This window comes from Panthera tigris, chromosome C1, assembly GCF_018350195.1.
Source record: "Panthera tigris isolate Pti1 chromosome C1, P.tigris_Pti1_mat1.1, whole genome shotgun sequence".
Classification (NCBI taxonomy): domain Eukaryota; kingdom Metazoa; phylum Chordata; class Mammalia; order Carnivora; family Felidae; genus Panthera; species Panthera tigris.
The window spans coordinates 143,598,425-143,625,796 of NC_056667.1; the positions used below are offsets into that span (position 1 = coordinate 143,598,425).

The window sequence follows — 27,372 nt, forward strand, 5'->3', positions numbered from 1 at the left end:
TATTTCCTTTTTCACTTACATGTGTATATCACAGTTCCTTGAACAAAAGTTCTCTCACTCCACTTATACAAGTTGAGAGACTTAGAACTAACATAGGGTTTTTCCCCTCTTTGTTCCAGAAAAATCTCTGGAATTGCACCAGAATTAGAAAAGCCTAGATTAGAATTCCTTGTAAGCCTATAGTAAAATGTGTGTGCTTCTGAAAATGTATTTGGTAAGTGTATGTAGGTTTCTGGAACATTGTAAGTATTTGGCTGAGCACTGATAAGATAACCTTGCTCTAGCCAGGAGCTCAGACTTCAATTGCAGTACTGTAAGCACCTGCCATACTCAAACCACACCCTTCACTCCTCTAAATAGAACATCTTTCTATTTACTTCACAGTGATTGATAGGCTTCCCAGTCTATCACAGGGTTAGAGAAGTGAACAAAAATCAGGGAGGTGAGCATATTCATAGTTGAAATATTTGTTGGCCTACCATGAAGGAAGAAGACCCAAAGGATAAAATTGTGGATACCTATGGTGTCTCAGAGCAATTTAAAGAAAGGTTAAATTATATGGCATTCACTGGAAAATAATTTTCAATGAGTATGCAGGGAATTTTATCTGAAAAATACGTAAGCATGGAAAACATCTTTCAAAGTAAGGAAAGTGTTACTTTCCACATAGTGTCACATAATAGGTACAGTTGTCAACTTTGTTTCTTCTATGACTTGGATAGCATATAAAGCATTTGGGGAGGGGGAACATAGGTATAATTATACATAGGTATAATTTTGAACAAATTTTTAAAATCAGAACATGTATGGAGTCTGAACGGAACAGACTCCTACGTATTTCACTCTAAATTACCTCTATGTGAATTAACTGATTTGCTAAAAATGGAATATTTCTTATTCTAGGTTGGCATTCTCCTGAAAGCTTGTTTTTAGGCCACATCCCTTTATGGTTTGTTGAATGATCAGAGAATATAAAAGTTAATAGATTACAGCCTTTTAGAATGGGGCACAGGTATAAAAAGGAAGGGATTAATTTTATATAATATATTAATTTTAGTTTTGATTTATATACATAAAAATTAGAAAAAACATCTTTTGGGGGAGAATTATTTTAAAATAAATGGAGAATTGAGTTCTTAACAAAGTATTTTTGGGAACGTTTTCATTTAGTACAGAAAAAGCAGAGCTTAGAATAGTTAGTGAAACGACCTAAATTCTGTTCACTAATTATAAACACCAGAATACCACCTTGTGTTTATATAGCACCTGTTTCTTACTAGGTGAGAGAACAATGACTTAGGGTTTTTGTATTTATTCGTTTTTGTTTTGTTTTTGGCTTTTATTTTGTAATATTAATGAATACTTGTTATGCATTTCTATAGTTGGAACAGTGCTAGTCTCATTCATGTTTTACTAATTTGAGAATGAATTTAGAAGCATAGGTAACTCTACTGGCTTAGAAATGTCTCGTTTTCTCCAACATTGGTTGTTAGAACTACTCTTTTTATTTTTGGACTATACGGTTTTTCCCTAGATTTTTTTCTTGTCAGAATCATTATTATTATTGTGGTGATTATGATTATGATTATTATTTCTCCTCCTCCTCCCATTCCCTTTTCTTCTCTTCTTCCTCCTCCCCCTCCTTCCCCAATACCTTCCCCTTCTTCCCTCCTCCTCCTCCCCTTCCTCCTCTTCCTCCTCCTCCTCCTCCTCCTCTTCTTCTCCTCCTCAACTGCTCACAAGTCATAGCTCAGTATTTCATTGAATTTTTTCTACACAAACAAAATTCCTGAGTATCACTAAATACAAAGTAGCCTGCCTAATTGACTGATTTTGCCGTCGAGACTCGGCAGCAATCACTGCCCTAACAGTCTACCGCTCGCTTGGTTCCATTTTGCCACAGAGGACATCTTACTAAACCAAGTTTCTCAGTGTTTTCAGACTCATTTATTCCACATAAAAAGCCATTGTATTTCTTGGAACCCTGAAAGTAAGGATTTTGTCTTTAAATTGCCACTTCATTGGACAGACCAGTGTTACAGATTGTTTTGTTTGTTAAATTAGTTTGGCAGAGTCTGTTAAATATATTGGATTCTTCCAAGCCCCATTTCCCTCACATTTTTCTGTATGCAACTATTTAACCCTTTTTACTGGCATCATCATTTAAATTAAACAAATGTTTTATTATACACGATCCTTCTAAGGAACAGATATGGAAAATAAAGTGAGAATGAATAGAACAGAAAGAAGTTTACTTGCATGGTTTGCTAATTGTTAATAGTCAGTTTCAATTAATCTTTCAGACTGTTATCATGTAAGCAATTTAAGTTTTATGATGATTTCTACTTATACTGAATGCCACCAACTTATGAAAGTTTTGGTAAATTGTAAGTTTACCCAGTATAGATTTCTAATTGCATTTTGATTAAAAAACTTCAATTTGGCACAATTTTTACAGTGTGTTTTAAAATTCATAAAATAGAGAGCTAAAGACTTTAATACAGTATACTATTAGGAGTTTGAAAGCCATCAGCTAACAGCATGTGCCTTTTCTTTATATTATGTGAGCTGTCGGATACATAATATGATAACATTTTCACTTTAATATAAAAGTTTATATCGATTTGTTACCTTACAAAAGTCCTAGAAAAACAAAATTGTTGTTTTGCTTTGTAACGATGCAATAAATCTCTTCTTAAATTATGATCAACCTTTTCCAGCTTCAACAAACTTCCAAAGAATTGCTTACTTATTTGCTTTGTGAGGAAAACAAATCTGGCATGCAGTGAGTTATCCTGGAGTGATTTATGTCAGGCAGTAGCCATGTACACTCAGTTCCACAGTTTGTGCTAACAGCCATTGTTGGACCAGGCATTTCTCCAAAGCTCATGAGTTAGGGAATGGTAATTATAGTAAGTCGTATATTATAAATAATGCATGTATGTTCCCCATGAGCTATGTGGGATTTCGGCCCATTTGCTAGAACATAGCTGCATAATGATTTGTTTGGATTTTGTTGCAGATGATTGATAGTGCAGAATGTTGGCAATGATGTAAATTACTGTTGGGCTGCCTTGAAAATTTCAGTACAAGTGGTGATTTCTTCTCTTTTTCTGTGTGCTTGTCTAGTCTCGGCAGACACCTGAGGGTGAGTTCCTTCCCCTTGACCAACTTGAACTGGATGTAGGTTTTAGTACAGGGGCAGATCAACTTTTTCTTGTTTCCCCCCTCACAATTTGCCACGTGATCGATGCCAAAAGCCCCTTTTATGACCTATCCCAGCGAAGCATGCAAAGTGAACAGTTCGAGATTGTCGTCATCCTAGAAGGCATTGTGGAAACAACTGGTGAGTAAAAACATGGATATGTCATCAAATTTCTTTGTTCCATAATAACATTATATTACATGCACAATATCTGTCATGAATTGGTCGAAATGTCTCAGTTCACGATAATGAAAGTAATGACTTGTCTCTTATGTCTTCGTAATATTAAGTTGATACCACTTTGAAAGTGAAGATTACTGTTATGATGATTGCATATGTAATGATAAGTCAGGAATACTGCAAAAAAAAAAAAAAAAAGAAAGAAACTGAGATGACTCCTAGAAATGATTATGATATTCTAGTTTAATTGCAAACTTGGATTTCCTATAATCATAATTTTTCTTTAAAGATTTAAGGTTAAGATAAATTCGGGGTAATTAGTGAGCTGCCGAAATGCAGCATGCATATTCTTGCCTTGGGGATGGTGATTCGGGTGTCATTGGTAGAGCTTTGATATGCTACTATGTGCAACCTCAGTGGAAAATTCCCTGTGTGTGTCTGTGCTAAAACAGCATTTTAATTTCAAAGTGGGTCAGTAGATTTCCTCAGCTGAACCTTGACCAAAAAAATTTTTAAAAGAGGTTTTTCTTCTTTTTCTGCTTTGGTATAGCTATGTCCTGTATGTCATTCCTTAAGATGCACTTTAATATTGGTATGTCCCAAATAGTCACAGTTTGCTGCATTGTGAGGAGAGACAGGTTGCAAAGGAAATAAACAAGAAATCAGAGCGCATTATTTGGGGTCTGAGTATTGCCCAGTGATTTGGATCCTACTACATGCCTGAAACCAATATAATATCTAGATGAGCACGCATGCATGTGCACGCACACGTGCACGCACACGCACACACACACACACACACACTCACACTCACACTCACACATGTAATAAGTGCAGGTATACATGTATGTGTGTGTATCTTGAATTTTGCCCTTTCTACAAGTAATGAAAAAGCAAGAAATATTTTAGCTTTGAGTGTTTTCTACCAATGTCATTCTCCACCTTAAGGTGCTAATTATTATATATAAACTATAGGAATTTTGAAAGTAACATTGGCAGTAATATAGACATGTTCAAGCTTTATACTAAGATTGGAAGTGTTACATAAAGAAAAAATTCCCATCCTGGCATAAAGTTTTGTCCAAGGAGCAAGAGAAGGCAGGCTCTTATAATCGTTGAACATTTGTCACAGACTACTGTTTAAATTTTGGGCAAGATACTTAATCTCTATAAGCTTCTTTTCTTTCTCTATAAAGTAAGAATGATGTAACAACCATCCCAAAGCTGCATGTTGTATTACTATTATTTTATTATTATTAGTGTTTCAGTTTAAAAATTAAAATTTTTAAGGACAGTGAGTAAAGATTTAACTTATCAATCTATGTCTGGAATTTGATGTCTGTGGACTGTTTTGTGGTTTAAATCCTCCAATTATGTTTTTAACTTATAATTGAAATGATGTCGTGGTATATTTTATTGAATAAATCTTTATATTTAGTTTTTACTTCAATAAATCTTTATATTTCAATTTCAATTTTTATAAGGTTTCATCTATTGAAATAATATATTGTTAGAACTTAAAACAGCAGATGTTGTGATTTTTATTGATTTATGTCTTATAGCATATGGTTCTATCTTTGACACATCTGTTTACTAGTTACTTATTGTTATTCTAATCACTGACATGAGTGAAGTTTCTGTTTCGCTTGACAGTCTTTGAAATTTTTCATTAGGCCAGTCAATTGATAGATTGATCGATGGATCGATCCATCCATCCATCCATCTATTTTTTCCTGTTTATCCCTAGTTGGTTTGTGTTCCTGAAGAATGAGAAAATTTTTCTAAAGAATCGTGGTACAATTAAAAAAATAGGAAATTTAACAATGTTAGAATGCTGTCATTTAGCTCAGGGTCTATGTTCAAATTTCATCTGTTCTAGTAATTTCCTGCATAGCTATCTGGGCACCTCCCTTCAACATCAGTTTAAGGATTTTGCCCTTCATTTGTTTACTTGTCTTCTTAGTCTCAAGATGGAATACTTCTTCAACCGTACTATTGTGTTCTTGTCCTTGATGTACCGGAAGAGTATAGTCCAGGTATTCTGTAGAACACCTCTCCATTTGGGTTCGTTAGAGGTTTCCTTGTTCATTAATCTTTTCAGTTTTGGCTTCTACATGGGCATGTTAAGAGAATAATAACATGTTTTGAAAATACTGTTTTGAAAATATACCTGTGTATTAACTGATTTTTCTTCATCAGATTTCAGAAGAATTTGTTAATAAATAATGCCCTACATAAGGTCTTTAGGAGTTTTGTACATTAAATTATTCATTAAGAGTTCAGATTTTAACATTTCCTCCCCTGATTTTTGTTTGTTTATTTGTTTTGTTTTGCTTTTTTTTTTTTTTTTTTTTTTTTTTTTTGGTAACACTGAACTGGCAGAGAATACTTTCCATAGAGTGTGTGAAAACTTGACTAGAGACTGAATTTCTTATTTTGAGATTGCCTTTTATGGAGAAGAGATTAAGATCTGCTTCCTCTTAGCCTCTTAATTAACTATGTTTCTAGATCTTATATAGCAAGACAAACAGTAAAAACATTACTCATAATTTGTAGAGTTATTTTGTGGAAAATTTGTCTGACATTTTGTTTATGTATATGCCCTAACTAATTAAATCCCACACTGTTCAAATTCTGTAAAATCTGCCTATATTTCCAGACCTCCCTGAGGTTAGTAAAAATAAGATAAACATTTTTGTGTCATTTTGATCATTTATATCTTCACTGAGATGTATTTAGATTCATCTTCAAGGGTGTTTCTTCCTTTGTCCTTCCATTCACGGTCAAACTTACTTTCTCATATATTTTATTGCTTACAATAAGATAGATACTATATTTTGGGATGTTTTGAGAGAGAAGCAATATAATTTTTATCTCTCATGTTTTTTGGTACACAGTCTGATGAGTAAACCATATACTCAGTGTTACTTTCCATCATATTTAGCATTAAAATATAAGTGCCTATCATTCATTCATTCATCAAACAAATAATTAAATGTATATTGTGTGCTTGCTAGTATTTGAAATGCTGGTCATATGGTGGTGGCTAAGACAGGCAGAATCCCTTTCCTCACGGGGGTCATATTAAATGGGGGAGGTGGATGGCAAAACAAGAAAAATAAGATGTTATGAGGTAAAATGTGTCAGGAATAAAACAGGTGATGGAATACAAAACCAGGTGATGGGATAAAGGGTGCATCTCAGGGCACTGAAGGTTGACAGAAGAGTTCTCTCTGAGGTGACACTTAAACAGAGGCCTGACTGTCAAGAAGGCCCTCCTAGGCCTGTCTGGGGGAACAGCATAGCAATAAAGGGTCCTAAGTTGGGAATCAGCTTGAATTATTCCTAAAGGGAGGCAGAGGTAGTTGGAGCAGAGTGAACAGTGTGGGAGTAGAGTGAGAGGTCAGAGAGGTGGAGGGGCCACCTCTGCCCTACAAACAACTGTATTGTACCAATGGGAAGTGTTGGGATTTGATTAAAAAGCAAGGCGTGTGCTTACCTGGTAGAGGAATGATTTAGGAACCTCAAACTTTATGTAATAAACAAAATACATTTTTTTTCTAGTAGGTTCTCTTGTAGTTTATTTAAAAGTGAGTGACCCTGGGGCACCTAAGTGGCTCAGTCAGTTGAGCGTCTGGATCTAGATTTTGCCTCAGGTCGTGATCTCATGGTTCGTGAGTTCGAGCCCCACATAGGGCTCTGCACTGACACTGTGTAGAGCCTGTGTGGGATCCTCTGCCTCTCTCTTTCTGCCCCTGCTCTGATCACGCTCTCTCTCTCAAGATGAGTAAATAAGATTTAAAAAATGAAAAACAAAAATGAGTGACCCTAATGTCTTAGAAATGCGTAAAACTTTAGACAGTTACCACTTTTTTTGTATTAGTGGTAATGTCCAGCCCACCTTCCCCAGCATGCGCCCGCACGTGCGCGCACACACACACACGCACACACGCACACACGCACACACATGCACACACAGTCACAAAGTTGCTCACTTTGTAGCAGTCCTCTGATAAGAGTCTTCTGGTCTCATTTAGGTTTTGCTTCTTCCCATTCCTGTAGTCTCCACAGGAGTGATGGTGGTGGTGGTGAGAAATGAGAATCTTTCTAATTTCCTTGAAAGTTTTAGCTTTTGGCTCAGAACTCACAATAATTACTTTCCCCACTTCCTTGGAAGTGCCCCTCAGTGATAAGACTCAAGCATTTTTGCCGTCCTTGCTACAAATGAGTTAGATTTTCATTCCCAATGAGGAGCATGAGATTTGCCTCTTCATTAATAACCTTTGCTTCTTTGCTAGTCCAGCAAATTCCTAAAACCTGTGTTACCTCTCCCTCTTGCTCCCTCTGCTGCTTTTCCCAGGAGAGAGAACGCTGCTAGAGGCAAACAGCATTGCAGATTTGGCTCATTAGAACTGGATGCTTTCAAACTTCAATCTGCTCTCTGCTGCTATTTGGCAGTCTTTTTAATTGTCTTTTCTGTACTCCCAGGCTCTCTCCCTGTGGGAGCTATTTTAGACCTTTTCTCTCTTACCATGCCCCCAGTCCCAGCTGTCATATCCTTTCCTTGGCATATCATCTCCACCTATTCTATCAAAAAGAATGTGATGCTTCAATTTTTATACATTTTTTTTACTCTCCTTATCCTTTTCTCACAATTATCTTCTCTTTCCGGGTGTCTGTGGGGAAAAGTGTCCCTATTCTTGTCTAAAACCATCTCCTTTACAGCTAGTTCTACACCCTACCACCCCGTGACTCAAGTTCCTATACTTAATATACCTAATATCTAATATCCCTTTGACTGTATTTGCTCTCAGACATTTCGAGATCTTTGAAAAAAATACAAAACTCATTATTTGTCCCTTTATACTCCTGGTTTGTCCCCGGATTCAATGACATCACATTCTCCCTCTCTCTATTTTTCTGCTTCTTCTAATTTATACTTTCCAGTTGTTCCTTATATCCTGCATCACTGCTTCCTCCTTTTTCCTATAAATGTAAATCTCTGCCATTACCTTCTTTCTTTGGGAATCTACATATTCACCTTTTCTTTTCTTTTCTTTTCTTTTCTTTTCTTTTCTTTTCTTTTCTTTTCTTTCTTTTTTTTTTAACTTGAATTCACAAAATAATCACAAGTCCACTATTCCTTTTATCCTTAGCTATGAAACCTCACCAACTATGGTCCTATAGTTATCCTTAACTTCCAGGGCATTTTCCTTACTTGGATGCCACGGTTTTGTTTTATTTTTTTTTTAATATTTGTTTATGTATTTGTTTATTTAGAGAGAGAGAGAGAGAGAGCTACAGAGAGAGCGAGTGAGCATGAGCAGTTTGGGGGTAGGGGGGGAGGTGTAGAGAAAGAGGGAGAGAAAAATCCCCAAATCCCAAGCAGGCTCTGAGCCCAGTGCAGGGCTTGAACTCATGAACCATGAAATCGTGACCTGAAATGAATTCAAGAGTTGGAGGCTTAACAGATTGAGCCACCCAGGTGCCCCTGGATGGCACTGTTTTAATTCAGAGTCAGCTTGTCCGAATACCAAGTCCTCATCTTATGTTAAAATTAAACATCCTCATTGGGAAAGTTTCTCACTATTAGTGTGTGCAGTTTTATCTCAGACTCTCTACCTCTTTCCCTTTTTATATGTAATTGTTCACTCCACAAGTTCCTATTGAACAACTGTTAGAGGCTAAACACTATTTTGATCCTAGAGGACACATTAGTTAACAACAACAAAAGTTCCTGCCCTTGAGGGAACATATATATTCTTATGTAGGAAACAGAAAACAAAATGAAGTGCTTCATCTAGGATGTTGAAAGTGATCCATGCTATGGAAAAAAATAAGGCAAAAGGGATTGGGAGCATAGGGAAATCAGGGTGGTATAATGAGAAGATGACATTTGAGCCTACTGTGTCTTAAGTAGAGCTAGTACCTGGCAGAAGGGCATTCCAGGGAGAGGTATCAGAAAAGGCTCCAAAGGCGTAGGGTGCTTGGCTGCTCCTCTCTCCTACTGATGTCTCTCAATTCAGTTCTTCTTTAAGCCCATATAATAATACTTCTAAATTACAGCAGTTGTCTCAGGAGTGGACTTAAGATCTCTCTCTACATGCAGATTACCCACTATTGCCCCGTATATTTGCTTACAACACTACTTTCATGATATACATGTGCTCAGAAATCTCCAATGACTACCATATTAAAATGCATGTATGTCTTCATGGAAAATGAGGCTGCTCTTCGTACTGTAATGTCCATATACTGATGCTCACTTTTGACACCTGTGTCTGTAGTAATACCATTTTCACTACCATATTTATTTAGTCTTCCCTGTATGTGTGTTTTGTTAGTCTATAGTTTTCTTTAATATTTCGCTTCAAAGAGCTGTTTTTACTATGAAAGGGCTATTAAATACATGCTCATTACAGAACAATTAAAAAACATAAATATGCAAAATAAAATCTTTACTCCTAATTTCAACCACTATACTGTCCTTGTTACCATATTGGTCATTAACCTTTCACATGTCTGCATTCAGACATATTGTTATTATGCTACATGTGATGTTTTATAACTTAATGTATTAACGCCTTTCAAATCAAATTATAATTCTACACCATTAGTTTTAATGGCTTTATTGGGGGCATCTGGGTGGCTCAGTCGGTTAGGCATCCGACTTTGGCTTAGCTCATGATCTCACAGCTTGTGAGTTCAAGCCCCGCGTCGGGCTGTGTGCTGACAGCTCAGAGCCTGGAGCCTGCTTCTCATTCTGTGTCTCCCTCTCTCTCTGCCCCTCCCCTGCCTGTGCTCTGTTTCTGTCTCTCAAAAATGAATAAATGTAAAAAAAATTAATTAATGGCTTTATTGTATACCAATCTTTGCTATCTTCTAGTCTGGGACATTTAGGCATCTCCTTTTAATAACATAAATATTTTATAGTCCATAGTTTTAATTAATTTACCACCAACGTTACATAAATTCCTAGAGATGGAATTCTTGGGTAAAGAGGCATATAAATCTGTTGGTTTTTAATGTGTGTCAAGATTGCTATCCAGAAGATTGTTAACAACTTACAGTTGTGTATGAAGATGCCCATTTCCTCATACCCTTGCCAAAAATGTATATTATAATTTTTCTGCCAATTTGACATTATTTTGTTCTGATTACTAGTGAGTTAGAAATTATTGTTATCTGTGCACTACTAGTTTTATTTCATGAATTCTCAGTTAATATTGCTCATTTGCCTGCATTTCCTTTTATGCACAAGTTACTTGCAAAATTAGCACGTTATTATGAGAAAGCATGTCCTGAATAGTCTGTACACTATTGCAAATATATTTGCTTTATGTATATATACACGTATAATTATTCACATTTGTCACTCATGTACTTTATTACATCTCCAGATAAACTGTAAATTTCTAAGATTGAGGACTTTGTTTTATGGCTGTTTATTTTGTACTTTGTAGATCCCAGTAAACATTTCTGATCTGTTTGTTATTTTTAACTGATTTTAATAGAGTTTCTCTCTTTTTGTAAGCTTGCTTTCTGAGTTACAAATTGTTTCTCATAGGAAATCAGTCAATATATGCCTGTTGATTATCCATGTTAAGTGTAAGACAGTATAGAAATGATTACAGAAGAAGCCCACATCCTCAGGGAGAAAGAAATTGAGTGACATTGAGTATTAACAGTATATGCTCAAAAAAGATATGTGTCAGGCTATAGTAGGAGCCTAGAATAGTGATCCCCGATGGATTTGTTCTTCAGGAGGTCTGAGAAGACACCCCCACTCCCACCCCACCAGACGACATAGCATGAGCTGAGACAGGAAGGGAAGCAAATGGTCATCAGAAGGGTAAAGAGAGCTCAGCACCCTGGCCAGAGGGATAGCAACTAAGGCTTCATTTTGTCAGAGGAATCAAATAATTTGGTGTGGTCGGAGTATAGAGTATGTGTAGTGAAACTGGCTGGAGATGCACCTATCACTGAGTCATAATTTGGATCTAATTCTGCAGGCAATAAATCCCTTGAAAGATATGAAGCAGTAGAATGCCATGGTCGTATTTACATGATTGAAAGGTCCCTCTGGTTGCAGGGGGAGGATGGATTGAATGGGGCTGAGACCGGAGACAGACCAGTTATTAGGCTGTTACAGTAGTCCAGACCAGAGGTAATTAGGTCCTGCTTGAAATTGTTTGGCTCAGGCAACTATGTGACTGTTGACAATAATGAAAAAGGCCTCTGGTTTCAAAGCTGTTAGTTGGGATTAAACAGGAATGGGGAAAAGGTCCCTAGGATCCTTCCCACTGAAGTTTTGCAGGCTACTGAGAAACTGAAGAACCCAAAGAAACAAAAAAATAAATGGAGGAAGGTAAATAAAACCACTAACTCTTCTCCTTAGTAGTGAAAACAGCTCGACATTTTCTAATGAATAAATCACAGAGCAGACGTTCAACTTTAAATAATTGAGATGTGCCTATAATGTTCCCCTATGAATGATCTACGCCCTTTAACTTTATTAATTGTAATTAATCATTACTCCTCAGTGATCTGTCAGAAAACAGTGATCAGCAACTCCCCTAGCTGGAATTGTAAATGAGCTAGTGCTCTTCTGACCGTTGGAAATTTTATTTATCCATTCTCATTTCAGGCTCTAAATCATTAGCATTGAGCCCCTCATACCTATTTTAGCCAGGACCTCAATCAAGAGGTGACTTGTTTAACTCTTTGGTTTTCCTGTTCCTGCCCAGATTACTGTTACCTTTGAAAGTAATTGTTGGTGTTTCAGAAGGCTTTCTACCTTATCAGCTAAAAGTCCATAACATATGGATGTCTATATATTGGAAATTTCAATGTACACTCCCCCTAGTAATTTCTATGATTATATATTTGTTAAGTATTTATTGCTTCTTAATTGTGATTTTTGTTTTATTCTTTTTGAGACCCCTCTTGAATAATCCGTTGAGTGAAAAATAAAGCTCAAATTTTAGGGTGCCATGGTACCTTTTTTTTTTTTAATCCAAGGCCTTAATTTTCATGAGCAATTCTTAAATAAAATCCTACTTTAGCATTTTCTTTTGATAGGCTATTGTAGGCATTTTTTATGTCCCTTACGAATTTAAAGCCTAAATATTGAAGTATGAAATATGGTGACCAACCTATTGGTTGACCTATGACTGAAAGCTTTCTGAGGCATGGGGCTTTCAGTGCTAAAACTGAGTCGAGCAAAATGGAATATTTGGTCATGATAGTGGACTAGATCTTTTCAAACTCATGACTGGAGTTATTCCACCATTTTCCTTACTCCACCTTTTTCAGCATTGGAGTCCCCCAAATACTTATAAAGACTATTTTCATATATGTCATTTTCTCTTATTTCCATTGTTATATTTTACAGGATATTTAATTAATATAATCCTAGCATGTTAGGATGGACTTTTTTCTGTTGCTGTGTAGGAGGTTGGTCTGGGTAAATTACTGGAAGAGAGGTAGTTTGGGGAGGGTGACACTATATTTGTCACAATCTTGCATATGGCTGATATGAATAAAATAAGTCAGCAAACTTTATAATCTAGCTAATTGTCAAATATAGGCATAGGAGAATTGTTACTGGTTTAAGCAGTTTTGGATAAGATGTGGCATAGTCCAGTGAGAGGGAACTTCACAGTTTAGACATTAACTCATTCTCAGAAATTTTCAGTGTGAGTTTTGGGACCAACTGTGTTGAAACCCCATGGTATACTTATTAAAATACAGACTTCTGGGCTTTTACCTAGATTTACAGTGTTACAGTGTCTGATGTTTGCGGCTCGGGAAATTTACATTTTTAATAAGCATCTAAGGTGATTCTTATTAAGAGCATTATATTTGAGACTGCCTCAATCCAGCAACTAGGAAAGCCACTTATATTTATTGAATTAACTACTCAGCTGCAATATCTTGACCTAATGTACCACATTGGCATGTTATAAAAATGAAAGAGTCCGTGGCTCTTTATATTTCTAAAGTCTTCAGAGATGAATGCCTTGTGTCAGTGCAGACTGTGCTGATCAATGTAGCCAAATGCAAATTAATATGGGTAGAAAAACAGTGAAAATCAGGAGTATGAATTAAAATGCTTTGCTATTCATCATCATAACCGAGAACAAGATGTGATAGCTATTGTGGAACATTGTGTGAAGATGTACTATAAACGCCAAGCAAGGATGTTAGTGCCACTCACTGATGGAGAGAATTCTGATCATTGAAACTGCAACACATGCATTAGACCAGAACACTGTGGTTATTTAGGTTTTCATAGGACAGAATGTCATTATGCTTTCTATAAAGTTCAAAAGAACAATTGCACAATTTTATACTAACACTGGCTATTAGTCCTTAATTTTTTCTTAATGTTTATTTATTTTTGAGAGAGAGAGAGAGAGCATGAGCAGGGGAGGGCTAGAGAGAGGGAGACATAGAATCTGCAGCAGGTTCCAGGCTCTGAGCTGTCAGCACAGAGCCCGACGCAGGGCTTGAACTCACAAGCCTTGAGATCATGACCTGAGCTGAAGTCTGACGCCCAACCCACTGAGCCACCCAGGCGCCCCTATACTGGCTTCAAATACTAAACTATTTGAAGAGTTTTCTGGGATAAATTCTTTGGAGATTGTAGAGATTAAGTATAAATATAAATATGCTTTTTAATAAAAACATGATAATGAGTAAGAGTTGAGGTCCGGATAGACTAAGTTTATTTTGACAAATAAGGACAGTAGGCCCAGTTTGACATTATTTCATTTTGATTAGTTATTACTTTGTTATTTGCATGCCCTGGGCTCTGTCTGAAAAAGAGCTAAGATCATTGGCCCATTCTGCTCAGGAGAGCTTAGAACTGAAATTCAAGTGCAAAGTCATTGCTGCTATTATTATTGTTATTGAAAATGAATGTTGAATGAGGTAAAAAAAATATGAAGTTATTATATAAGCTGTGGTATTTTAATATCTATTAATGATGATAATAGAGTGCCATTACAAAATTGAGAAGGTCCTGTCATGGAGCAAAGGAGGAAGGAGGAAAATAATTTTTTTGTTGTCCAAGGGTGACTTACCCTTGGAATATAACCTAAATGTGTTGATTATGTATGGGGTGTATTTGTTGAACCTCCTGTGCCAAAAATATATTCATAAGCCTGAGAATAGCTCATGATCCATTCCTGCTGCCTAGTTCAGAGAAGAGTGATGTCTAGACCATTTCAGAGAGATAATTACATCTTAAAGGCTTTTGGAGAAGGAGCATCTTAGTCTCCCTTAAATTACTGTCAAGCATTTTTTTTCTATGTCTCTAAATTAATTTTTAATGTAACTTAAGCACTTTATTTTATTTTGGTTAATTTTATTTTTATTTTAGATTTCTTGTCATTTAAGATAGAAAATGCCCTGCCATTAGTTTTCAGAGCCGTCTTTAGTCACAGGCAGTACCAACTCTGTGCTGTACCTCAACATTTAGATCCAGGTAAAATCTGTTTCCTCAGGAGGACAGATTTCTTCCAAATACACATAATATAAGGAGATAAGTTTGGAGAGAGAAGAGTGCATGGTGCTTTGATGACTCCAGAAAGTTTGGACCTTATGAACTGAATGTATGTCTGTTTGTGTATGAGCTCTCAACATTTTTTTTTTTTTTAGTACTTTTTCTGTGCTAAGGGTTTACTTTCTGACTCATGCTCCTGATTCAGCAGTTTCCCAGAAATGGCTCCAATCCTTCCATATTTGGCAGCACTACTTAGAAAATGTAGAGAGAAAATGATGTAGCCTCTTTGTATATGTGTATTTATTCAGATTAGCATTATCGGTTCCAAAAATGTCTTAACATGTGTTATCTGTTTCTTCCTGGTTTTGCTTTGCTCTACATTTCTCCCAGTGGCCTTTTTTCAAATATGCTTCATTACTCTCCATTTTAATTTTTATACACGAAATGCACAGCTTCTCAAACTTCTATGGCTTATTCTTTTCATTTACTTAAGATTGTAATATGTTATAGCCTGTAGATTGTAGAATGGTAGTGCCCCGCAGTAGTCCTTTATAATAAGGTCTAGGTATCTTAAGTTTTTAAGGCTAACTGGCTAAAATTGGGGACAGACTCTGGTGCAGAACTTTTTATGTTCATTCTGTGCAGTATACTCATGGTCTTTTGTTTTTAATTCAGTTATTGAATAAATTCAATCTAGTCCAACTGAATTCTGCTTATCTTTAAATGTACTAAAGGAAGGCACCTAACTTTTATAGAGTGCCCTCCTATGTTCCAAGTTCTACTAGACCAGTAGTACAGATACCAGTTAAAATATTGTTTCTTATTTGAATTGGTCATTTAATGATATCTGCCCGATATTATGTCTTCTCTAGCTTGGAAACACTTGGTAAAATCTAATATGCTACTTTTAGCTTTGAAGAAGCATATTTCTTCCTTTACACTAGAAGTCATGATATCATCAGAACCAGAAAAAGTTGAGAGGCAGAAGAAAAGAGACACATTTATGATTTTTGAAACAACTGTCATATAATTGAATAGTAGAATTGGAATGATAGAACTATAAAAGATAAAATGCCTCTTAGTGATAATCTAGTTAAAACATTCCATTTTAGGGAAATGGAAAGCATGATTCAGTGAGGTAAAACAACTTGCTTATCTTTTCGGAAGCAGTTGGTGGAACAGTCTGGAATATGCTTTTGTGCTCTGACTCTTATTCTGGCATTCTCATTACCAACAATGATTCAGTTATTTAAATGCATTTCTTCTCTAATGTAACATAATTTATAATGATGGAGACTATGTTTTTTTTTTTAGTATTTTTTTAACATTTATTTATTTTGGAGACAGAGAGAGACAGAGCATGAATGGGGGAGGGTCAGAGAGAGAGAGGGAGACACAGAATCTAAAACAGGCTCCAGGCTCTGAGCTGTCAGCACAGAGCCCGACGTGGGGCTCAAACTCACGGACCGCGAGATCGTGACCTGAGCCGAAGTCGGACGCTTAACCGACTGAGCCACCCAGGCGCCCCGAGACTATGTTTTTTAAGACATATCAAGGATTTTCTATTACTAGGGTCTAAGTTTTAGAGCAGATCTGCTCCTTGCCTCGCTGAGCAGAGGGGAAAGGCAATCAAGAGATTTATGCTTTATAAATAGGTCTGGTCTTGAACAACATTGCTAAGCCCTGTTATAGGCAAATACAATAAGACAAAGAGAAAACTTGGTATGTTTCAGGTCCTGAATGATATCCGCATGGTTAAAGACACAGAGTATGTATGGAGTAATGGGAAAAAGGAGTTTCTGGAAATGGTAGTAGAAAAGTAAAGACTAGAAAATGTAGCACTTAATTGTTATGAGTAACTGGGAGTCATACATGGCCTTTCAGCAGGAAAGCGTGACATGATCACAATTGTGTTTCAGGAAAAATAACCACTCTGGCTGACCACGGAGAAAGTAGTAAATGGGGCAAAATCAGAGGTTGGTAGATCATTTAGTGTGCTACAGCAGTAATTCAGATGAGAGGTGGTAATCTGTTGCTAATGGAAGTTTATAGAAGCATCCACTTTTGGCTAGATTATTGAGGAAGATTTGTTGAAAACATGAAGTATGTAAAATTTCATGTTGCTCTTGATGAAGCTTGATACCTGAAGATGAAGGAGAAGGTTTATGATAAAGGAGTACAAGCTTGGGGTGTGAATGTGCAGGGACTATATAGTAGAAAACCTTCTAAATTCATATTTGGACTAAAGAGTGTAATGTATGAAATCTGGGTAAAAGGTAAGGCCAGGGAGGTATTGAGAGAAGACTGTGAATGTGGCCAGAGTGCCAGAACTTATGTTTATCAAACAGAAAAGAAGGGAGCCCAGATTTTTGAGCAGATGATCAAAAACTACAATGAGAATTATACTTAAGTTCTCCAGATTATAACGTATAAAATAAATAATACTGTAATATAAAATAGTCATTCTCATTTCATTTAGCTTTTGAAAAAAATACATCAATATGATAGTGCATTTCATATATCAGATGAGATCCGCTGAATTATTTTTTAACCAAAATTTGCTGCACAGATTTATTATTTTTTTTTGAAAAAAGTTTAGATACTTAAAATGAGTTTGTCTTTAACATGATCTCTTGATCCTCCACAGAGCAGTATGAAAATAGTGTTAAATTAAAAGTGGAATTTAAAAAAAATTTTAGAAGAAATCTTTGATGATATTTGAATTCATTCAATTTGCATTTGTATTCTATAATTTAAAAATTAAATTCTAGACGGTTTTGAATCATGCCCCATTTGTCTTTCAGAGTTCTTTAAGAAACCGTGTTATGACTTGGTGAAGAAAAAAAAATCTCAGAAATTTGATCTATGTTAAAGTTAGATGAACACTTTGAAGATAAAATGACAAATTTTATAGTTATGGAGATTAGTGTATTAGTAGTAATATTCAATTAAAAGATACTATCAGTATCTGAAATTACAAAATGTCAGTGTATACACGTGTACATATATGTCTTCTGACAAGCACACTTACGGTTAATCAAGTGTTGCTATTATTACTGTTGTTATTTTTACTTGTACTCTTATAAGAGTGACAATTCAGTAAGTATTGAATATAGACAAATTCAGCACTACTTTTGAATAAAATGCATTTCAAATTGATTTAGGGGAAAAAGGTATAGATAAGTCCATTTCTCCAAGGGCTAACGGGTTTTCTTTTGATGTGTTACCAAGGTCAGTCTAAGTGGTTACAGGTTTCCTGCTCATGCAGTGGCTTTTACTATGCAAGCAAATGTGAGAATAGAGCATAACCTGTTGAAAAATGCAGTCTCTGACACATTTCATTTCCTGGAATTATGCTAACAATTATGTACCATAGGAATGGGTTGATTGTTTTTGTACGTTTACTTTGCCATGACTCCCCGCCTCCCCATATAATATAGTTTCAAATTGGAAAATGAGGATCTTAACTGGTTGGGAGAATAAAATCTGATGTAATGGGTGAAAGTAAATTCTATATTATTGTTACATTACCCATGTAATATTTTACTTTACATTATTTATAAATTTAAGTAAAATGTTATTTTTTGAAACCTACAGGCATGGCAGGACTATGACATGAAGAAGTATTATCTGACTCCAAAGAGTTTTTAATGACTCATCTGGGCTGTTAACATTTCCCATAGGATATTCTTTTGCTGCTTAATGGTCCATGTTTCAGAAATAATTTTCTTACACTTAAAAATCTCCTTTGAGAAATGTAATTGCATTGGTAATAATATCTCCATAGCCTTTTTTTTTTAAATAAAATCCTTCAAATTGTTACTAGTTTGATCATATTCCTTCCCTGTCATTCACTAGTCATACAATAAATGTGTTTTTGTTTCTTTTGTCTCCAAAATTAATTGTTGGAGACTCATCTTCTACTACTTTTTACATTTTATATCTTGCATCCTCCAAATACCTGGATGTTTTCGGCAGATATTTTTTTCCTTTAAAAGTTTCCTTTTTGGGGGGGGGGGCACCTGGGTGGCTCAGTCGGTTGAGCATCCGACTTCGGCTCAGGTCATGATCTCGCAGTCTGTGGGTTCGAGCCCCGCGTTGGGCTCTGTGCTGACAGCTCAGAGCCTGGAGCTTGCTTTGGATTCTGTGTCTCCCTCTCTTTCGGCCCCTCCCCTACTCATGCTCTGTCTCTCTCTCTGTCAAAAATAAGCATTAAAAAAATTAAAAGTTTATTTTTTTTTGTTTTGAAAATGGTAATAATACATATCCTCTCTACTTACCTCTCGAAGTTATCCTAAGAATTCAAAAACCTGATGTATAGACCATGCCATGAAGAATTCAAGCCCCGTATAGGAAAACATCTTCAAACTCATTGTGTCTGCTATTTTTCACTCAACCTGTCCCACCCCTCCTCATGTCACCTCTTTAAAAACATGAACTTTCGTGGTTTTGCTTACAATATTTTCCTTTAGAAAGATTCAGTTAATTTTCTTGTGTCAAACTACTTCACTAGCTTTTGACAATACTCTTAACTTTCCCTTTTTATTAACTATTTGTTATAATCTATAAAGTTTCCAGTAACCTGAAAATTAATTTATGGAAAGAGCATAAACCACATTTACTCAAAAGCTGTATATCTTTCAGTGTTTAGAGAATATTGTAGGTCCTTTTATATGGTTTCCAACATTGAAAGTTTGATTCTGTTGAAAACTTCTAGAATGCAGGGGTTATACATGGTATTAACTCTTTAAAATAACATTTAGAATAGTCTTATACCTGCATGGCTGGCTACTGTGGTAGAAAGAACTTTGAGTTAGAAGCCAGTTCTGCCCCTAACTGGCCATTATGTTTGCCAACTCCAATAATATTCTTGAGTAAGTTCTTTTTTTTTTTAAGTTTATTTATTTATATTGGAAAAGAGGGAGAGAGAGAATCCCAAGCAGGCTCCATGCTGTCTGTGCAGAGCCTGATGTGGGGCTCAATCCCCAGAACTGTGAGATTGTGACCTGAGCCAAGATCAAGAGTCAGACTCTTAACTGACTGAGCCACCCAAGTGCCCATTGAGTAAATTCTTGTATTTACAGCATATAAATTATATTCCTTGTCTGGTTTTTGCTAAGGCAAAGGGAAATTAATATTTTATGAAATTGTAGAGTTCTAGAATATGTAAAATATAATGATTTTGATTAATGAAAATGATTTTAATATTATTTTAAAGTCATTTTCAACTTATTAGTACTGTATTTCATTTATTTCATTATTTTTCAGGTATGTTTCTTTAACTCTTCTGGTTGTATCAAAGTTTCAATAGTGTATTGTGTCCTTGCGTATATGTTTAGTAAAAATTCAATCTCTGTTATTCATTGTGACCTCATTTTTAACGGCAGTGTAGTTATAGTTATAACTTTAATTATAGTTTAATGACAGTGCAGTTATATAGTTATAGTGTAGTTATAGACAGTGTAGTTATGTAAAGTGTAGTTATATTCTTAAACCACAGATATTTTTGACATTGTTTATTCTTTATAGAAATAGCCTTATGGTTTACTTTTGTCTACCATGTTATATCCTCATCTTTATGTATTTTAAAATACTCTGATGCCGGGGCGCCTGGGTGGCTCGGTTGAGTGACCGACTTCAGCTCAGGTCATGATCTCGTGGTTTGTGAGTTTGAGCCCCACGCTGGGCTCTGTGCTGACTGCTCAGAGTCTGGAGCCTGCTTCTGATTCTGTGTCTCCCTCTCTCTCTGCCCCTCCCCCACTCATGCTCTGTCTCTGTCTGTCTCAGAAATAAATAAACATAAAAAAATAAATGAAAACAAAATTGAAAATACTCTGATGTTGGAGTAGCCATATAATTCCCTGGACCACTTTTTATTGATGTAATTTGGAAGAATATTAAGAAAATCATATATTTTAAAAACATTTGTAGGGGCACCTGGGTGGCTCAGTCGGTTAAGCGTCCGACTTCGGCTCAGGTCACGATCTCGCGGTCCGCGAGTTCGAGCCCCGCGTCAGGCTCTGGGCTGATGGCTCAGAGCCTGGAGCTTGCTTCCGATTCTGTGTCTCCCTCTCTCTCTGCCCCTCCCCCGTTCATGCTGTGTCTCTCTCTGTCTCAAAAATAAATAAACGTTAAAAAAATTTTTTTAAAAACATTTGTGATGTGAAGTAAACCTCTTCTCTATTAATTTCCTATGGGTTTAACCTCATTTTTTGGGAAATTGTGTTGTGGTTTGCTGAAACCAGTGGAACAAAATTGTCATGCTTAGTAAAAAGATTCAGTATTTTCAGAGTTGATTTCCTGGTAGAGGAAGATATTGCATGATACTTCAACCTGCTGATTTTTTTTTTAAGGTTATTTATTTATTTTGAAGGAGAGAGAGAGAGAGAGCACTCACACATGGGGGGAGGGGCAGAGAAAGAGAGAGGGAGAGAGAGAATCCCAAGCAGGCTCCGCATTGATAGCCACAGGGCTCCATCTCATGAACCATGAGATCATGACCTGAGCCAAAATTAAGAATTGGGTACTTAATGGACTGAGCCACCCAGGTGCTCCAAAAACCTGCTGATTTAAAAATATGTCATATCGTTAGAGGAGACTGGACAGTTGAGTTTGAGACAATAAGTGTACACAGTGGTTACAGGTATAGACTTCAGTCAGGGTCAGATTGTTTGGTTTTAGAGTCTCTACAACATGCATTATTTACGTGATTCTGGGCAAGTTGATTCATTTCCCTTTCCTTGGTATCTGCATATATAAAAATGGAGGTAGAAATTAATTCTGTGTCTTTTCTGGGATGGGGATTAAACTAACTATATAAAAATAAGATACTGTAGTGAGTGTGCTTAGTATATTACCTAGCATTTAAGGGCCACTCAATAAAATTATTAAGTGTTATTGATAACATCAAAATCATTAGTAATAGTTCTTAGTTGAACACATTTTTGAAGAATAATAATGTATTATTATATCATATATACCAATTTCCTTAGACTAATTCTGTAAAACTATTGACCAAGAGTGGGCCCTAATATAAAATTACAATGCAATCTTATTAATAAGTACCGGAAATGAAGCCTTTCCCAGTTCCAGCAGGATTTTACCGGACAAGTGCAGGTTTAGCATGACTAGAATGAATGAAAATTATATTTATTTATGCCAGGATTGATTGCATCCAGAATGTATAGTTTTTATAATTATCTTCGCCAGCCAGACATAGAGGAATTTTACCTGTCCTTTAATTAAATGCTATGAAATGTCATAGAGTGCTAATGAGTGGAAGGGGCTTTCTCTTAACTAAGTCATGGTCATTTAATTAAATTCTTTAGAACTGGTCCATGAGCTTGAATATAGTACCCAACGTTCAGATCTCTCTTAGGTCTTATTTTATTATTAGCTGTGTACTTAACTCATAATTGAGTTAGGCCTTTTTTTTTATTCTGTTATACTGTGTTTTTGAAAATATTTTTCAGTACTTAATCCTTTTGTAAACCATTACCTATACAACATTATATTGGTCTATAATGACTGACAAAAAGGTTAATTATTGTGACTTCTTATCATCAATAAGAAGCAAGGACTGGGAACTAACACACTACATATCCAGAGCAACATGTGCTATATAAATCTGTTTTTAAAAAAAACACAGTGAATAAGAAGAATTAATGTTTTATTATAAAGGAAATCCTAATGAAATTATTTTATTTCATTTTAATTTAATTTTTAGTGTTTATGTATTTTTGAGAGAGACAGAGAGTGAGTGGGGTAGGGGCAGAGAGAGAGGGAGACACAGACTCTGAAGCAGGCTCCAGGCTCTGAGCTGTCAGCACAGAGCCCGACGCGGGGCTCGAACATACGAACCCTGAGAACATCACCTGAGCTGAAGTCAGATGCTTAACCGACTGAGCCACCCAGGCACCCCCTAATGAAATCATTTTAAATCAGAATAACTTTAAATCTGAAAGCTTGATTTATGTTTGCAGTATGTTTTCTCCTAAACAGTATTGTATGAATTAGGCATGCATTTGGTTGCACATAGAAAATAGAGCCAGCAGTAACTTCAGCAGCTAAAACTTCATTTTTCTCCTGTAACAATATGTTCACAGCAGTTAGTCAGGAGGGTTCAGCTGCTCCAGAATGTCATCTAAGACACTCCTGGGGTCATCAGACTCGTCTTTAACATCTGTGTTTGTATTTAAGGTTTCATTTCTGCCATCTTTAACATTTGTATTTCCTACCAGTGGCCATGAAGGCTGATGCACCTTTAGGTGTCATTTCAGAGATACAAGTGGAATAAGTAGGGGAACAGGAAAAGCCAACAGAGCTTTTTCCTAAGGAGGCTTTGATGTTGTATTCAGGAAAGGACATTTCCTAGGAAAACTTCTCTCCACTGCATTGGTCTGAACATCCTCAGACTCCCGTGCCCCAACCAGAAGAGTTTTGGGAATTGATTATTTTAGCTGTACTTAATTTCTTGAATTAAGTAAAGGTGGTTGTTTTGGTTTGGTTTGTTTCTTTTTTCTTTTCTTTTTTTTTCTTTTTAGTACGAATGATGGGATAGGGGAATGGATAATCTCAGAAAAAAAGGAAATCCTTGCTTAACCATGTTTTAAAAGTTATGTCAATAAGACAATGTAATAAAAAGTATTGTGGAGCTCCTGGGTGACTCAGTGGGTTGGGCGTCCGACCTCGGCCTGGGTCGTGATCTCTTAGTTCCTGAGTTCGAGCCCTGCGTCAGGCTCTGTAATGACAGCTCAGAGCCTGCTTCAGATTCTGTGTCTCCCTCTCTCTCTCTGCCCCTGCCCCGCTCTCTCTCTCTCTCTCTCTCTCTCTCTCAAAAATAAGAATAAACATTAAAAAAGAAAGTATTGCTTTTAAATGATATTTCTCCTACTTAACTTAAAATGCAAATAACCAAATGCAAGAGTTTCATATTTTTCCTGTGAAATCTAACATAAAGTAAGAAAAGTTAGTGTATGAGGAGTTTTAAAAATTTTCAGTCTAGTGATTTGGTGTTAACCTACAATTTTTTTTTAATGTGGAATAAGGCTAAGGTCTAAGGAAAGAAAAGTAACATAACCTTTTATTTCCACTGTCTCATTTATTTTAAATTTAATTTTAAGTTATTTTTGTAATTTAATTAATTTTAATTTTAATTTTTTCCATCATTTAATTTTAAGCTTATATAAAATTTTCTAGAAATATCTAATTTATGTCATCCTTAATTGTGCATTTATACAAGAAGCTTTTTTTCCCCTAAACATATTCTAGTTTGAATCTCATCACACATTAAAAATGTACTTCTAGTAGATGGTTCTTTATCTACAATGTATTGTTAAATCACATCTTTCAAGAAGCTGCAATTACTCCCTACTTGAGAAGTGTTGCAGTGGGTCTCCTAGAACTTTTAAATCGTATTTAAAAAGTACAGCGTATTTTTTTCTGTAAGGGGAAATGTGTAATTCATTTAAACTCTGTGGTATGATTCAAATATTAGAAGACGTGGAATAAAGAAGTGCCCTGTAGAGCAAAGTATGATTAAATGCTCCTGAGAGGTCAAGGTCAGGACAGCTTATTCAGATGAAGTGTGACTTCACTAGGATTTTAAAAGATGAATAGAATTTTACCCAGCACCAACAGCAAAGGCTTGAAGGAGTGAGACAGTGTGGTATCATTTGGGTAGCAATGTGGCCTTCTGTAAGGGACACAGAATAGGAGATAGAGTTGCCAGATACTGAAAATACTCAGATAGCTCCTTTGGCATTAGCAGAATTCTGCACCATTTTAAAAATTCAAATGTAGGGGGCCTGGGTGGCTCAGACAGTTGAATGTCTGACATAGGCTCCGGTCATGATCTCAAGGCTTCTGGGTTTGAACCTGTCATCGGGCTCACTGCTGTTGCACAAAGCCAGCTTCAGATCCTCTGTCCCTACACCCCCTCTTTGTGCCCCTCCGCCCCCCAAATAAATAAAATATTTAAAAAACTTTAAACGTATATGGTAAAAAAATTTTATCGTAAAATTACTAGCTTCTATTGCCTATCTCCTTTGTATTTTTTGCCAAAGTATCTATGCTAGTTTAGCTGTTTTGTGAGTAAAAGAATTAACCTAGTTAATTAAAGGAAATTCTTTAAAATACTCATGTTATATACATACTTGACTTGTTCTGAATAAGCCAGATAAATTCTTTGGATATGTTTTTAATATATGTAACTAGCACTTTTTGTTTATAAACTTAATGATCATATTTATGCATTTCTGTCTTGTATAGTTGTCAAATTAAATTACCTTTTCAAATAGGAGGTAGGGTTCTTGCTCTGGGGAAAAAATATTTTTTTTGTCTGTCAGTACTTTTTCAAACAAAACAGTTCAATTCATTTTGTTTTTGTTGTTGTTTTTTCTTTTTTAGTGCAGGGGATTCCTGGGTCAGCCCATGCATTCTCAGACTTTTTTTTTTTTCCCTACTAAATGAGTAGTCAAGATGAAAATGCTAATTCATTTTAGGGTGTCTTTGCCAAAAGTTAGCATCATGCTCTACCAACATGTAGTGCGAGTACAGTTACAGTATATTGGTTGTAATGTGCCAGGAAAGAGGCTACACACATTGAAACATGCCTTTTATGGGGTGCCTGCCTCACTTGGTTAAGCGTCCAACTTTTGCTCAGGTCATGACCTCGAGGTTCATGGGTTGGCCCCGCGTAGGACTCTGTGCAGACAGCTCAGAGCCTGGAGCCTGCCTCAGATTCTGTGTCTCCCACTCTCTCTGCCCCACCCCTGCTTGCACTCTGTCTCTCAAAAATGAATAAAAGTGAAAAAAAATTAGAAAAAAAAAGTATGCGTTTTGCTTACTCAACAACCTTCATGTGAGTTAGGCATTATTTTTCTTATATTTGTAGATGAGGAAACAGTCTGAGAGTACTTGCCTTTTATATGTTAAAGTCTTAAACCTTGTGAGATAAGCCAAGATACCTACTTAATAGATTGAAAAGTGCTAGTAGTACAATTTATTCATTTTTCTTGCCATTATGAAACTATAGAGGCACAGCTTATTAAGAAATGAATTTTGCACCTTGTCTGATTCTGCATATCTTTGTATTTTAAATTTCTAAATGTCCTAGATATCCCCGGACAATTTGTTGCTATGAAATTTGTCATTGTTTCCTAATTAGCATAGCATTTATGTTTTTTCTCCTCTCTTTTTCAATCCTCAACTTCCTTTTCTTCATGACAGTCCATACTTTTCTGACCCACTGGAGTTTAGCTAAATGAAAGACAATTCCAGACTTCAATGGGCTCTTTAGAAACATAAAAACATCTTACAGGGTCATATTTTGGAACAGGATTCAAAAGATTTATGGCTTTAATCATTTTTTTTCCTTTGTGTCACCACTTGGTTTGAAGTTTTTCCCGGAGAAAACGCCAGGCTGGCATCCCAAGTAGCTCATTAGCTGTTCATCTTTGCATTGTTTCACTAACCGCCCATCAAAATTCACTGTGTGGCTCCAGGCCTGCTAAAAACAATCGGGCAAGATATCATTCAGAAGCATTATGTGATCTCTGTTATTTACAGATGGCTTTAAAACACTACAGATTAATCAAGGATGGAAAGTACAAAACACATTTAGCTTTTATCAGTGATTTATTTTAAAAGTGGAAACTAAATCAGGTGCTTAGTATGTTTCCAAGAAAACAAGAGCCAAGACTGCCCAGCACAACACTGGAAAAGGCAAACAAAACTTTAGTATTGATTTTTGGTGTAACCTATTATTGGTATGCATGCATTTTGGTTTTCAGAAATCTACGTTCCTTTATAGAGACATAGAGATTAAACCAGCCAGTGTACCTTGAAACCCATTTTGAGTATTGAAACAGATTCTATTTTTAGCAATTCCATTTTACCTTTCCTTTTAGTTGTAGAATTAGTTGGATTTTTGTTTGTTTGTTTGTTTATTGTAACTTGTATTGAATTGGCTATTTTAAACCTAATTCTTAAGTGATTTTTTCTTAATTTTTTTCAAAATTAAGTGTTTTGCTTTCCATAGAAATATAATAAACATTTTGATGAACTGTCAGCTTTGTTTCCATTGTCCCTTGAAGAGAAAAAAAAAGTTTCTTCCCAGGAAAAAAAAAAAAAATATATATATCTCATACATATGTATATACATATATATATCATATCTCAGGAAAATAAAATTATATATATGTACATATATATGTGTATATATATATGTGTGTGTGTGTATATATATATATATATATGTGTGTGTGTGTGTGTGTATATATGTGTGTATATATATATATATATGTATATATATATAATCTCATCCTGAATATTTTTATTTTGAGTGGAGGCTCTTTTATATGGCCAAGGAAGCTTTAGCCAGTTATGGTATCCACCCGTGCTGTCTCAGGTGAATGCTTATGTAATAGGGAATTGCATGAACATTTTCTTATTGCCTTGCATCTTAAAGCAGAAGCTA

At 35.8% G+C, this 27,372-nt stretch overlaps 1 protein-coding gene across 2 annotated transcripts in view; it reads left to right on the forward strand.

Annotated features, from left to right (window-relative positions):
• KCNJ3 (potassium inwardly rectifying channel subfamily J member 3) overlaps positions 1–27,372 on the forward strand; it is a 149,757-nt gene that overhangs the window by 7,991 nt on the left and 114,394 nt on the right. Inside the window, exon 2 of one of the 2 annotated variants that reach the window (XM_007078497.3) lies at positions 3,130–3,346. The exons of the other annotated variant lie outside the window; for it this stretch is intronic. Within the exon in view, the coding sequence (XP_007078559.2) occupies positions 3,130–3,346 (217 nt within the window). The remainder of the gene's footprint in view (positions 1–3,129; positions 3,347–27,372) is intronic. 2 annotated transcript variants of the gene reach the window in all.